Source organism: Rousettus aegyptiacus, unplaced genomic scaffold, assembly GCF_014176215.1.
Source record: "Rousettus aegyptiacus isolate mRouAeg1 unplaced genomic scaffold, mRouAeg1.p scaffold_m13_p_17, whole genome shotgun sequence".
Classification (NCBI taxonomy): domain Eukaryota; kingdom Metazoa; phylum Chordata; class Mammalia; order Chiroptera; family Pteropodidae; genus Rousettus; species Rousettus aegyptiacus.
Genome location: NW_023416292.1, coordinates 34,834,575 through 34,848,796, shown reverse-complemented (window position 1 = coordinate 34,848,796; position 14,222 = coordinate 34,834,575). Strand labels below are relative to the sequence as shown.

The 14,222-nt window shown below is 54.6% G+C and overlaps 1 protein-coding gene across 2 annotated transcripts in view; it reads left to right on the top strand.

Moving 5' to 3' along the window:
* Window positions 1-14,222, top strand: part of SLC6A17 (solute carrier family 6 member 17) — a 44,850-nt gene that overhangs the window by 10,156 nt on the left and 20,472 nt on the right. For both annotated transcript variants that reach the window (XM_016155644.2, XM_036235097.1), the window contains exons 2-6: window positions 4,230-4,600; window positions 7,766-7,923; window positions 9,661-9,787; window positions 10,513-10,694; window positions 12,356-12,466. In XM_016155644.2, the coding sequence (XP_016011130.1) occupies window positions 4,315-4,600; window positions 7,766-7,923; window positions 9,661-9,787; window positions 10,513-10,694; window positions 12,356-12,466 (864 nt within the window). In that variant the 5' untranslated portion in view covers window positions 4,230-4,314. The remainder of the gene's footprint in view (window positions 1-4,229; window positions 4,601-7,765; window positions 7,924-9,660; window positions 9,788-10,512; window positions 10,695-12,355; window positions 12,467-14,222) is intronic.

Sequence of the window (14,222 nt, the reverse complement as noted above, 5' to 3'; positions counted from 1 at the left end):
GCTGCAGACACCCATGGGTGGCACAGCTAGGCACGCCCCCACGAGGGGACTGGGGGGCTCAGGGCGCGGAGAGGCAGGATGCTGCCGCCTCTGGAGTTGCCTTGGCTGCCTGCTTTCCCGAAGATGGCGGCTTCTCTCTCAGCTTTCCTAGGAGACTGACTTGGAAAATAAGTGATTCCCTTGTTTGTTTCTTGAATTACCTAGCACAACCTTCCAGAGTGAGAGACACCCTGACCCCAGGGGGCGGGTACTCAGGGGGTCGACTTCAGCCTTCCAGAAGGGCCTCTGGCAGCGGTGGTATGGGTGGAGGGGCTCGGGCTTGGCCCTGGTCTCGCTGGAGCCGCCGCCACCACCCCCTTGAGGTGACTGCTGAATGCTGTGCTTGAAAAGTTGTTGTGGAGCCCTCTGCCCTCTGGCGGGAGATATTTTTACCCGTCTACCTCCAAGTCGGGCTATTTTTTTTCTCTTTTTAAGAAGATGCACAGTTCACTGGCTCAGTCCTTGCTTCTCTCATGTGTGCTGTTCTGAGCTGGAAGCCGTGCTGGTTGCTAAGCGACAGAGCTGTCAGGGAGGCTTTCTCGCACCCCCTCTGCATTGTGCTTTAAGTAATTGAGGCATTCCTTTGAGAGAGAACCGTGGAACTTTATCATCTCACGTGCTGCTTGGAAAAGCAACTCTACAACCTACCCAGCTACTACTGGTGGGTAATTCAAGTGCAGCTGGGCTGCTGTCAAAGCGTCCCCACAACACCCCAGCGAGCTCTCGGCTGATGAGGGTGGGGTGGCAGAGAGGCTGAAGAACCCACGGCGTCTAGTGCCCGGGTCATGCCTTGCTCACACCCGCGTGCACAAGGGGCACTGCCCGGATGTATGCAGAGCTGAAAGGGGCCTCAAAGGTCATCCAGACCAACCCATTTGACACACAGGGAAATTGAAACCCAGAGAGGTCGGGGCAGTGGTACTGGTTTGCACGGTCGGTAGGTGGAGGGTCAGGACCAGCACCTCCCCAGCCTCTTGGATCATGGCCAGCTCCCCAGGCTGCACAGGCAGCGCCGGGGAGGAACGACCCCTCCCGGGTCCTTCTCTGATCCTGGCGCTTGTCTCAGGCAACGCTTTGGGGCCATTGGCTGGGTACATATTGGCTCCCCACTTCCTAAAAGCTGACATTTCACCAGCACGGAAACTGCAGGCTTCAGGGAGCTGAGGAGGGAGGTGCGGAGAGGGAGGGTTGTTCCAAGTCCACGCTGCCACCTCCCCTTTAAACACATGCAGCGAGCACAGGAGTGAGCAAACCTGGGCGCTGACAGCTGTGTGAGATGAGCCAGGCACTGTCTTCCCTCTGTTCTAGGCGCAAGGGATACGGCAGCAAGCGAAATAAGCCAAGTGTTTCTTCTTGTGGAATTTATGTTTGGAAGGGCCGGGTGCTAAAGAAAGAAATAGACATATGTAAGGGTCAGTGGTGATGCCTTCTATAAAGAGAAATAACGGGGTGGGGTGTGGGGTTGCAAGCTGGAGGGCTGCTATTTTGTGGTTGGGAAAGGAATTCCTAGGGAAGGAACATTCGAGCAGAGGCACTCGCTCAGGAAACATGTTAAAGTGAGTAACGGAGTGAATGAATGAATGAATGAATGAAATAGGAGCTCTCAAACCCAGGTTTGTCTGGCTGCAAAGCCCCTGTTCTTTACTGCCACAACTGTCTTCTTGCTATGACCCCCCCCCACCCCCCCACAGTGCAGTCTCATCCAGTGGTTTGGGGCAATTTACTGCCTCTCTCTGGGCCTCAGTTTCCTCATATATAAAACGAGCATGTTGCTAGGGTCTTTCAGGATTTAATATGGTAAGTGTTGGATTCCGGGGTTGTCACCTGAGCATATTCACTGGGCACAGTCTCCAGTCATGATTGCAGCCCAGCCCAGGGCCTCGGCTTGCTAGTTTGCATCAGCACTCTGCATCCTGCAAAGCCGACGGTACAGGAGGCCCCCGCCCCATCCCGCAGTGCAGGATACTCATGCACGTCAGTGACATCTTGAGAGAAGGAAGAAGCTCAAATTAAGCTGATGCCTGTGGTTTCAGTGATGCTGGTGTGGCATCCTCTGGCCTTGGCAGAATGTGCTAATTCTGTCCTTGAGTCCTCCTAGTTTAAAATGATGCTCCCCCCTGACCCGCAGCCCTTTTCATGTTGGTGACCGGAGCTGCCACTTACTAGGCTATTTATGGGGAAATTATGTTCTGCAACGGGTCAGCGTCAAGATAAATTCTGCAGACTTGCAGAATCCCCCTTGGTTTTCTCCAGTTGTGTCATGATAAGCAGTAAATCATACCTAATGCATTGCAGATTGTTCCGATCAAATCCTGCTGCAGGCAGAGGACCTGGGGGAAGGCTCTGGGCTGAGGTAGCCTGCTGATTGCCGTCTTCAGCAGGACACTGACTTTTCTCACCTGCTCTAGTATTAATAAAAATTCTTGATGTAGGCCGTAGGGGAGATGGGGTATCTAGACAAGCAGCCTTCACGTGTGTCTTAGGTTTTTTCCATTTGAGTGCTCTGGGGACAGGGACCTGCTGATTGGGAAAAGGGAGGGGCTCACCCTGGCAGGCCAGGCAAGAACACGGGCCTCCCCATTGTGCAGCCCCCAAGGGTGCCCTTCGCTTGTGTTGCATGGGCAAGGCAGGAACCGCCGCGGAGGCTGGGGGCCGGAGGGTCCACGCACACACGGCTCCACCTTGGGGCACCTCCGGGACAGAATGGGATGCTCAGCTGACTCACTATTAAGTGGAGTCCCAACAGAGAGATGCGTTTCTTCTAGGGAATTCTGAGGTCTTCTAGGCAGGCTGGCTCTGCCTAGTTTCTCCAGAGCCCAAGACCTCTGACTGTAGCTGGGGTGGAAGAGTCACTAAAGACTCACTGTCCCCCTTAGATAAAATGATGAGGAAAGTGTCACCCACTGATGTGGTCCAAGGCCTGGCTTAGGGAGGCCTGGCTAACCCCCCGGACCAGCATGGACAGCTGACCCCATCTGCCAGGCCTCCCAGATTCACTAGCAGGTTTGGGCTTCCCAGGCCCCCTCTCTAAGGTCAGGTGTGCTGGAGTCAGCCAGGAGGTCTGGGTCAAGCCCAGCAGGGAGGGCGGCCATGCACGCCTCTGCCGTGCAGGGCCTTGTCCGTGCTGTTCAGGGGGCGCATCCGAGGAGAGAACAGATGGGAGCCTGGCTTCCAGGGGCAGCTCCTTCCTTAGTTAAGTAATTGTAGAGCTGGGTAATTTACATCCCTAGAAAGATGCAGGACAACTGCAGGCCGGGCTGCGTGTGTGTTCAGTTTTAAATTCTGTGACCTCTTCTTAATGAGCAGGTGCCTTGAAATACAGGAGGACAGTGGGGCCCTTCAGAGGACTCGCTTCCTTGGCACTTTATTTCTTTAAGGGGAAGCGTAAAAGATGGACGAGGACTAGCGGGAACAGGGGAGGGCATTGCGCGCCTGCATTGTGCGGACATTAAGACATTACCTGCTGATGCCCCAGGATTTGTTGGCACTGAGCAAACACAGGGTTCTGGTGCCAGAATCCTTAGCAGAGCCTGGCCAGCGCTGCAGGGGCCACAGGGGCTGGTGTCTGGGGGTGCCCCGCAGTGAGAGCTCTAGCTTTTTTTTCTTTTAAATGTGAATACCCCTTTGAATCACTTGGGGATCCTATAAAAATACAGAGAAAGATTCGGTAGGTCTGGATTGGGCCTGGGAGTCTGCATTTCTAACTAGCCCCTGTGATGCCGCTGGTCATTGAATTGCATTTGAACAGAAAGACCTTAGAAAAGGCAGGCGCTGGCTTCCCTGGGTCCCGCCAGGTGGTCTGGGCTCCACAGAACACAAGAGGGCTTGCACTGGGCACAACCTGCGCCATCCTAGGAGGGACGGCTGTGGGACCACACGGTCTTGAACGCTCTCGGATCTGGTTATGAAAAGAGCGATGTTGTGGACGAACCTTGATTTGGGTTTGGTGTCTGGTGCGGCCTCTTCTGCCCCATTAGGTTACCCCTCTAATGATGCCCAGGTACAGGGAAAGGGAATCTGCTGACTTAGGGCTCCTCGGTGGACACCCCTGTGGGGAGGAAGCCCAGCTCAACATTCCAGGCCACTGACCAGCTCCGAGTGTGTGCCAGGGAGTTGCTTTGGTTGTGTCTACCTGAGCTCGCTTCGCTGGTGTGGCCAGCTAACCCTCTCCTGCTCACCTGGCTTCATAGGTCCTGGATGAGAAGGAGCTGACAGCAGCCGAGTCCCACCTTCTCTGTGTGCTGGGAGCAGGGCCGTGTGGCCCCAGTGGCACCAATGCCGAAGAACAGCAAGGTGACCCAGCGTGAGCACAGCGGCGAGCACGTCACGGAGTCGGTGGCCGATCTGCTGGCCCTTGAGGAGCCCGTGGACTACAAGCAGAGCATCCTGAATGTGGCCGGTGGGGCAGGCGGTAAGCAGGAGGCAGCGGAGGAGGAGCTGGATGCAGAAGACCGGCCGGCCTGGAACAGCAAGCTGCAGTACATCCTGGCCCAGATCGGCTTCTCCGTGGGCCTCGGCAACATCTGGCGGTTCCCCTACCTGTGCCAGAAAAACGGGGGCGGTAAGAGGCAGGCCTGCTGGCCTGGGGGTGCCCTGCAAGTGGGCTGGGCTGAGGGGAGAAAAAGAACCCCTTCCCTAGGCAGGATTAGAACCCTTGTAGGTTGGAGGTCAGGCCTGCAGAGTAAGATGCCCTAGGAATTGTTAAGAACTATCAAGAACCTGGAACGGCCTGGGTTCAAGTCCCAGCCCAGCCAGTCAGCTCTCAGTGCAAGTTACTTCGTTTCTTTCCTCACAGGATCCCTGACAGGATGAAAAGAGCTTTTCGCACAGAATGCTTAACACTGTATGACAGATACATTGTAAAGAGCGACTGCCGACCCTCCCTCCCTCCCTCCCTCCCTCGCTTCCTTCCTTCTTTCCTCTTTTTTTCTTCCTTCCTTCCTTCCTTCCTTCCTTCCTTCCTTCCTTCCTTCCTTCCTTCCTTCCTTCCTTCCTTCCTTTCTTTCTTTCTTTCTTTCTTTCTTTTTTCTTTCTTTCTTTCTTTCTTTCTTTCTTTCTTATGGTGACATTGGTTAACGAAATCCAGTAAGTTTCAGGTGTACAATTTAGCAGTAAGGCATATATATATATATATATATATATATCGGCCATTATTATTAAATACTTACCAGGCACTAGGCACTGTTTTAAGCACTTACTGAATATTAGGCTGAAATTTATGAAACTGCTGAAATTTGAGCATCTTGGAACAACCAAAGCGCTGATCCTATGGTTCGACCGTCAAATCTGCACAACAAACCCACATGAGGAAGGAGTTGTCATCATCCTCATTTTAGAGACTACAAAACCAAGGCAAAGAGAGGTTTAGGTGACTTGCTCAGGGTCACATAACTAGTGATTAAGTCAGGATTCAGACCTAGACAGTCTGGCCCCAGGGCCTGAGCATCAATCACCACATCTACCTGCTTCCCAGGTAGGAGGGACCCACGTGCTGCCCCCCCAAGTTTGAATCCCTCTGGAGGACCTTGCCCCGATAGCAAACCCCTTCCGCCCACCTGAGTCCGGATCTCAGCCCTTACTCAGTATGCATCTCAATAGGTCAAGACCACAGTGGTGTTTTTAATCCCAGGAATAAACCTCAGGGTTGACCAGAAACAGAGCGAGAGTGCAGGCTGAGAGACTGTTGGTGACCGAGGACGCTAAGTTTCCTAATACCCTGAGCGGTGCTCCCAGCTGTTTTGACCGATGACCTGAGGCCACTGGAACATCTAAAGAAATCCGGGTGTGTCCCTAAGTTGTATTTTCTAAAGTAGAAGATGGTGCATTTCCAAATGATTTCAAAGAGGGTCGATGTGAAAATGTACCTCCGATTAACCAGAAGTTCTGCTCGCCCGGCCCGCAGCCCCCGAGCGCTGCAGTTAGCTGGGCCTCAGAGCGGTGGAGAGACGAGCTCAGAGTCAGTGGCCCTGGGGCCTGGCCGAGGCGGTGGGCCCGGAGACGGCGGCGGGTGGCGGATGGCGGGGGGCTGGTCTTCGCGGCAGCACCCCTCCTCGGACAGCACTTACCTGCAGGTTTTCCCTGGTTCTTTGGTTGGAGGAGAGAAGCGTCCGCCGAAGACACCGACCAGCCTCTCTGACACCCGGAAACCCGTCTCCCTGCATGTCTCGCCCATCCAGGGACACACAGGCGAAACGCAGAACCAGCGCGGCCGGCCGTGCCCCTTTGCTCCCCTGCAGATCCCTTCTCTTCCGTTCCTCCGAGTCCGAGGCCGAGAGGCCGGCTCGGTTAAAAGACAGAACCGGGAGCCCTTCAGGCCCTCCCTCCTTGTAGCACCGAGATGGGGCTGCTTGCTAGTGACGAGTTGGATTTATGTGTTCATGTGACTCCGTGCGCGTGTGTGTTTAGTGAACGAGATGCTATCGTGTAAGGCTCAGTGGGTCGCCTCCCCTGGAAGCCTTCCCAGATTAGCTCTAATGGACCCCAACCCCTCCTTCGGTTCTGTATGATGTGTGTGTATGTGATGTGTGTGTGTGTACACACGTGCCGACATGGCTCATGTGAATCTGTGGGTCCTGCCAGCTCTCTCCAGAGAGTATCGGGGCCTTCTGTAGGCCTGACACCCCCACAGCCCATGGAGGAGGTAACAGCTGACTGTTGCCAGACGTCCAGGAGACTTGGATCCCCTGGGCTTGTGGGCAGATGGGGCACATGTTGGGGAGCATCTGGGATGTCATGTTATGGGGGGCAGAGCAGTGCGGCTCAGGGTCTTGTGGAGCCTCCCAGCTTTCAGGGGTTGGTCCGGGGGTGCTGGGCGACCATCAAGGCACTGGTGACTGGGGCCAGTTTGACACCATTTGGCGGATAGGCAGGGCTGTGCCAACAGCATTACTAATAGGACTAGGTCGTTGGCACGGCTCTCGGCAGGGATCACTCGTCTGTGTCCAGACATGGTTTTAATTCTCCTGCTAAACGCCTTGTCACTTGGAAACGAGGTTGTGTCTGCAGCGAGGCCTGGGACGGCAAGTCAATTTATCATCTGAAATCTTTAGCGAGATCTATTCTATCCTTTATGATCCTCCCAGCTACACTTTCCTGAACTGCTCATTTCTCTCCTGTTCCTTCCAATTAGCTGTAGATGAATGCCCATGCTGGTCAGACCCCCTCTCCCTGGAGAGCTTCCAAGCTCTGCTTCCCCGGAGCTGCCCAGTCTGGGGCGTCAGCATCTGGCTCGGACACGGGGAAGCCTGTGCCCGGGGTCTGTGCCTGTGGGGGGCCCTCCATCTGGGCAGCTGCTCTGTGGGTGGGCGAGGTTGTGAACAGGTGTCCCCAGAGTATGTCACGAGGTGAGTGTGTCTGTCTGCCTATGACTTGACATGTGGATTCCTGAAAGGCAGGACAGTGCCTGTCTGCCCGCCTGTCTGTCTATCTGTCTGTCTGTCTCTCAGTCTCTCGGTCCAGCCTTGTGAGTGGGAGGTGCTGATATATATCTGGATCTTCCTCCCTTAGCATTTCAGGTCAGGGGAGTCAAGGAGAAGAAGGACAGTCTGAGTGGGTGGTGCGTGGTAAGTCACACGCAGGAGCCAGAACATTCCTGAAGGGGTACAGGGACCGGTGACAGTCTGAGATGATCAGAGGTGTGGGTGGCACCGTAGGACCTGGCTGCCAGTCCTCCTCTACCCTGGCGCCGTGCTCCAGATACCCGCTGACATTTCTCCCTCCTCCCCAGGTGCCTACCTGGTGCCCTACCTGGTGCTGCTGATCATCATCGGCATCCCACTCTTCTTCCTGGAGCTGGCCGTGGGCCAGAGGATCCGCCGTGGCAGCATCGGCGTGTGGCACTATGTGTGTCCCCGTCTGGGGGGCATCGGCTTCTCCAGCTGTATAGTGAGTTGGGGGCTGGCAGTGGGCACTCACCGGGAGGGAGGGAGGCCGTTCCTGAGTACAGGGTTTGTAGACCAGAGTTCTCGGATAGGTCGAGGGCAGGGAGGGGGCCCCTCCATGTGAGAACTGCTTCCAGCTGCTGTCTCAAGGCCTCTATCTCCTAAACTGAAAGTCGGCTCCACAGCCTGAAGCAGGCTATGTTGGGATTTTTACTAAGTTGGAAAGGCGGGGACATACTCAGAGGGGGTGCCTGGGATATCTCAGCTGGAGTTCTCTGGGGACACGCGGACCACCGCGGGCACCTTTCTCTGCATACCAGCCTATCCACTCCCTGCGAGGAAGGCTCTTCCTCTTTCTCTGGCGAAGGGGTATTTTAATTGGGCAAGTGGGTGGCATGAGAAAAGGCAGCCCTGGCATCTCCTTGCCATTTTGCTGTGCATGAGCAGAGTTGGAGAAGGACTCAGACAAGAGCCAGCCAGGAGGGATGAGGCTTTGGAACAGTGGGTGATGGGGAGACCTGGCTGGTCTGGATGGGGGAGCTCCAGGCTCATCCACAAGGCCTCGCTTAGTGCTCTGAGGACACTGAGCCTCCCTTAAGGGAAAAGCCTGCAGGTGCCCACACTTACACCTGTGATAAAAACTAGAATCTGCTTCTGGAAGGGACCGAGGGTTCTGTCAGGCCTGGCAGCAGGGCCAGTCTAAACCGGCCTGAAGCAGAGACGGGGAGGGTCCGCGCAGGCCCCTCTCTCTCCAGTATCGCCTCTGCACAGCGGACACAGCCGAATACAGCCCGCTCTGCTGGGGCCGGCCGTGAGGGTGCGTGGGGTCTCCCCCTTGGACTGAAAACACCCAGGTAAAGGAAGTGGGCATCTATTTTTCTCTCTATCCACTGTAAGGGGTGCTGTAGGAGCGTCTGCCCCTGCATGTCAGGGCTCAGGGGCGACCGATGAAGGAGGGCCCTCAGCCGTCACACCGACCAGCAGTGTCACTGACGCATAACATAGCCAGGCTGCTGGAGATAGAGGGGACTTGTCCTCACCCAGAGTGGATGCAGCAGACTCCTGCGCACGAAAGCATTGTTTTCAAAGAAGCTCCTCGATCCTCAGTCAGACCCCATGCACCCCTATTTTAAGTATAATTCTGCCAAGGTCATTTACCATGCTTCCAAGACATGAGAAGTGACATCTTTCTAGAGATGAAAAATGGGAACTGACGTCTTTCGAGAAGCCGGCTGCAGACAATACCAAAGGGAGCATAGTGTCCTGAGAGAAGGGTGGACACAGGAAACCAATAAGAAGCATCCAGAAAACCTCAGAAAAACACAGCGGTCTGGGGCAGTTGACTACAGAGTCCAAAGCTGTGCATGTCCCCACTGCCCCGGGGCGGGGGCGGGGTGCAGCTCTGGGATTGTGATCCTGAGTCATCAGGAAATGACAAGGAAGTGCTTTAAGCATCTTGAAAGAATTTCAAACCGGAAAGGATTAACATTTTAAGAGTTTATTGCTTAAAGGAGAGAACTTTAATATCTGAAACATTCCGTGGATTCTCTGAATACCAGATGAATGGAGAATGAGGAGGGGGCCTCAGCTGCCCCCTTCAAATCCCTCCTCTTCCTCCTTCAGGGCTGCCTGCACAGTGTGTGCGGTCCACCCCAGCCGTGGGCCTTGGGTGGGCGTGGGGCGGGGGGTGGAGTTACCTGCAGCCTCCATGACCTCCCCGACCATGGATCTTCAACCCTAGGTCTGCCTCTTCGTTGGGCTGTATTATAATGTGATCATCGGGTGGAGCATCTTCTACTTCTTCAAGTCCTTCCAGTACCCACTGCCCTGGAGTGAATGTCCTATCAGAAGGAATAGGACAGTAGCAGGTAAGTATGGGATCCCCCGGATACGACCAGCTGAGGGACCGCAGTCAGCCCTGTCCCAGCAAGGAGGCCAATGAGCCTAAGAAGCTTAGGCGCAGATTTGGGATTTTATTAACTTGCTGTGTCGCCTTGAATAAGACACCCATCCTCTCTGATCCTCATTCCCCCTTCTGATGACCTCTTGCCAGCCTATCCCACGGAGTTCTTATGGGGATTGAATGAACTTATGGGTGTAGGTAAACTCTGGAAATTGTGTCTTTATTTGTTACCAACTCTCCTGTGCTACGCTGATATCATTCCCCCTGGAAACAGCCTTAAGTGGCACACCACATCTCTACGGGGCTGGATGATTTATCCTACCTCACAGATGGGCAGACCGAGGCCTGGACGCCACGTTCCCATGGTCACACCACTGATTTAACAGAGAGATGGGAAACCAGGTCTCCACCTCCCAACTCAGGACTTTCCCAAGGAACTATAGAGTCCAGTTCTGTCTAACCCTTCCCGCCTTCCGTGGATGGACATGAGTGGGAACTCAGCCCAATCACTGTGTCCTGAAGCCTCTCAGGCCCCATGGAGAGCCCAGGAGTCCTCAGGGTCTACCAGATCCTGACTAAGCTAGAACAGGCACAGCCCCTCCCTGCAGCCCACACTTGGCTGCCCTTCGGGAGAGGAGGTGGCCCCACAGCCCCGCCACTGAGGTCCTGTGGTCTTTGCTGCTGTTGCAGTGGTGGAGGCAGAGTGTGAGAAGAGCTCAGCCACCACCTACTTCTGGTACCGAGAGGCCTTGGACATCTCCAACTCCATCTCAGAGAGCGGGGGCCTCAACTGGAAGATGACCCTGTGCCTCCTTGTGGCCTGGACCATTGTGGGCATGGCCGTCGTCAAGGGCATCCAGTCCTCGGGGAAGGTGAGTCGAGAGGGGCACATAGACCCACACTGTCTGAGAAAGGTGAGGAGGGCCAGGGGCTGAGAACTCTGGGTCATCTCCTGCAGGGTCTCGGGGGTGGGCTTGGCCCCTGGATGGCTCAGGATGACCGCACAGGCCCTCTGCGGAAGCAATGGGCATGCCATTGCTACAGTATTGTTCCTGGTGGACAGCCCACCAAGAATGGGCTTGTGGAAAATCATGGCTTTGACCCCTGGCCCTCTGTGCTCAGATAACTCATGCCTGCTCTGCAAACTAAAGAAGGAACTAAGGGTATTAACTCAGGGACATTTGTCTAGATCCCCATCCCTCAGGGTCCTAAGCAAAAGCCTTAGAAGAGCCTGTTCTGCCGTTTTGGTGAAAACCCGCAGTGTGTACAGCAAGCGGGCTCTGTGCACAGGTGGATGCCGTGAGTGAAAGGGCCTCCGAGGGCGGCTCCCACAGCCTCTGCAGGTGCGGCCCAGCCGCGCCCCGCACGCCTTCTCCCTGCAGTTCAGATCCCCTTCAAATAAAGGCCCTTCCTTCTTCATCACATGTCAGTCAATACTCATGGACTGCCAGGGCTGGAAAGGACGCTCGAGATCCTGTAGCCCAATTCACTCATTCCACAGATGAGGAAACTGAGGCCCAGAGATGGGAAAGCATCTCGCCTGAGGTCACACAGCCGGTCGCTCCCAGAGCTGGAACTAGAGCCCTGGCTGTCTGTCCGAGGCTCCAGGTTCTCTACCAGACTTGGTGAGCAAAGAAGCTAAGCCTTGGAAAGGTAGCATGGTCTCGGCCACACCTCTTCCCTCTCTAAAGGCCAAAACTGTAGCTGACACTTCGTGGCGCTAGTCAGGCATTGCCACATTTGGTCCACAGCAACATTGGAAGTTAGGAGTTCTTATACCCATTTTATAGATGAGGAGGAGGAGGCACACTGAGGCTAAGTAAATAGCCCAAGGTCATGTGTCGATAAGTGGTGGAGCCAGGATCAAAACTCAGGCAGTCCAGCTGCGGACATGCACGCTGTTAACCTTCGCACCATCCTGCCTGAGCAGCCCTCCTGATTTGTTTCATTGCAGCAAACATCGTGTGAGCATCTTCTTTGCATGAGGCTCTGTGCCAGGCACATGGGGATATGGAAATGTACAAGAAACACATGCTAGAAAATAGCACGGTATTTATAATCATAAGAGGCAGGACCTCCTTCTGATGTTTTTGCTTGGGAGCCATGTCTACAATCTCCTGGATGCCTTCTGTCAAAGGCGCTCTAAGGACAGGGGCGATCCTCAGGGGGTCCACTGGAGCCGGGGACAGAAAAGCAGGCAGGAGACATGAAAAAATGAGGAGGGGAGAGCAAAGGGCCTCTCGCCCCCTTGGCGGCTCTTGAGGGTGGGGAGGCCTCAGACCCAGCCCCACCAGCCCTTGAAAGGAGAAAATCAGCCCCAGGCTCGGCCATGCTGACTCCAGCTTTTCTGTGCTCCTGTTTCTGCCTTGGCTCAAGGCCAGACATGCGGTGAGGTTGGCCATGTGCCCAGGGGTCCCAGGGCTCTGCTCTCTGCAGCCATCAGAGGAGGCTCATGTGCCCCAGCTGTGAGCAGGGGTGGGGGCACCAGCTGCATGCAAAGCTCTGTGCCACAGTGGATCCCCGTCCTCTGCAGGTGATGTATTTCAGCTCCCTCTTCCCCTACGTGGTGCTGGCCTGCTTCCTGGTCCGGGGGCTGCTGCTTCGAGGGGCCGTTGATGGCATCCTGCACATGTTCACTCCCAAGGTAAGGGCTTAGGGGTACCCACAGCTCCACTGGGCCCCGTCAGCTTCATGTAGTGTGACACTCACAGAGGACCTGCCGTGTGTTGGGCATTGTGTCAAGCCCGGGAAGGATGCTCTGGTGTTGGGGTATGGGCCCTGCCCTTGGGGTTTAAGGAGAAGTAAATACGTCAATTTGGGAGGAGGCGATACATGAATCGAGCGTTAGAGAGCAGATGGGATTTCAATGAGCGGCGAGAGGACATTGCAGTCAAAGGAACCACATGAGCACGAGTGTGGAAAAGTACTGGGCATGCTGGAGTAATGGTGGGAAGTCAGGTTTGGCTGGGGCATGAGGACAGGGAGTGGTGGGGGTTTCATTGGGTGGGTCTGCGACAGCAGGAACCAAGAAGATGCCTAAGAGAGGAAGCGCCCCCAGGAATCCCAGCTTGTACCCAAATCAGGGGAACAATGTTACTATTTTATTAGTAGACCAGGTGGACAGTGATTTCACCCTCAGCCAGTCCATCCACATCCACATCTCCTCTCCTTTGACAGGACATGTTTCACGGGGCTGCGGCAGGCACGGTGGTCTCTGCCCACCATGTCGCCTTGTCTCTCTATTTCCCTTCAGACCACTGAACACAGCTGGCATAAGTCAGTCCACTGAGGAGTAAGAGATTTGCAAATGCAGGCTGGGATGCCCTTCAAGGGGCCCCAAGTGATGTAATTAGCAACCCTGCTGGGCAGCCTGCGAAGTCCACCTCCTAATGCCAACTGACCAATCAGCAACCAGCAGGGGCCTGGTGAGATCCCAGTCCACAGGCGTGGGTCAGAACCCCGCCAGTACGAGGCCCTCAACATGGGCACTCGAAGTGTCACATCACGCACATGCGACCGTGCACTAGAAGTTACACAGAAAGTCCACACGGATGACACGGGGAGAAAAATCCAGACCTAGTGGAGTTTGAAATCCCCGTTTCCCCCCAACTCCCCTGCTCTTCTCCTGTGAACGGCTTCTGGTGTTCGGGGGCAGGGGTGGCAATGCTCAGGACACACACCACTCGGTGTTCACCAGACGCATAACCTGGCCCTTGGCATTCTGGGAAATAACATCTGAGGTTTCTGTGGGGACAACCATGGAGGTCCGCTTTATGAAGCACTTAGTGAATCTCCAGAGGCGTGAGTGTGACTCCCGAGCCATGTGGCTGGCATAGGGTTGTGACCATACGGTATCTGACCAAGAAGACAAAAAAGGCAAACCTGATTTCTTTGGGTTGGCAGGTGGGGGCAAGGGGTATGGTGGGGGGTGGGGAGCGCCCTGAGAAGAGAGCCAACTGTTTTTATGAATTACTTCAACTGTGTTTCTAGACTCACGATCGGTCTAATGTGTTCACGTGAGTCTTTTAGTTATACTTTACTGAGCTTTGTGAGGAATTTATATACCCTGGAGATGTTCATAAATGTGGAGATTCACACGGATCTCCAGATGGGCCCCATGCAGGTGTTAAGAAAGCCCCGTGTGTAACTCTGGGAACAAGTAAAACTAATTTGTGAGATCAGCTGCTGGCCCCGGCACATACAACACTGCTCGCCTGTTGATTCAGACACTCTTTAAAACATTTTTTTGATTATGAAATATCTCAGTAATATAAAGACGCGTACATAATAATATAATAAACATTCTTAAGAAATAAAGTATTACAGATGCCATAGAAGTGCCTGTATAGCCCACCCTGATCTTATTCCCTTTCTCTCCAAAGATAATCATTTTCCTGAAT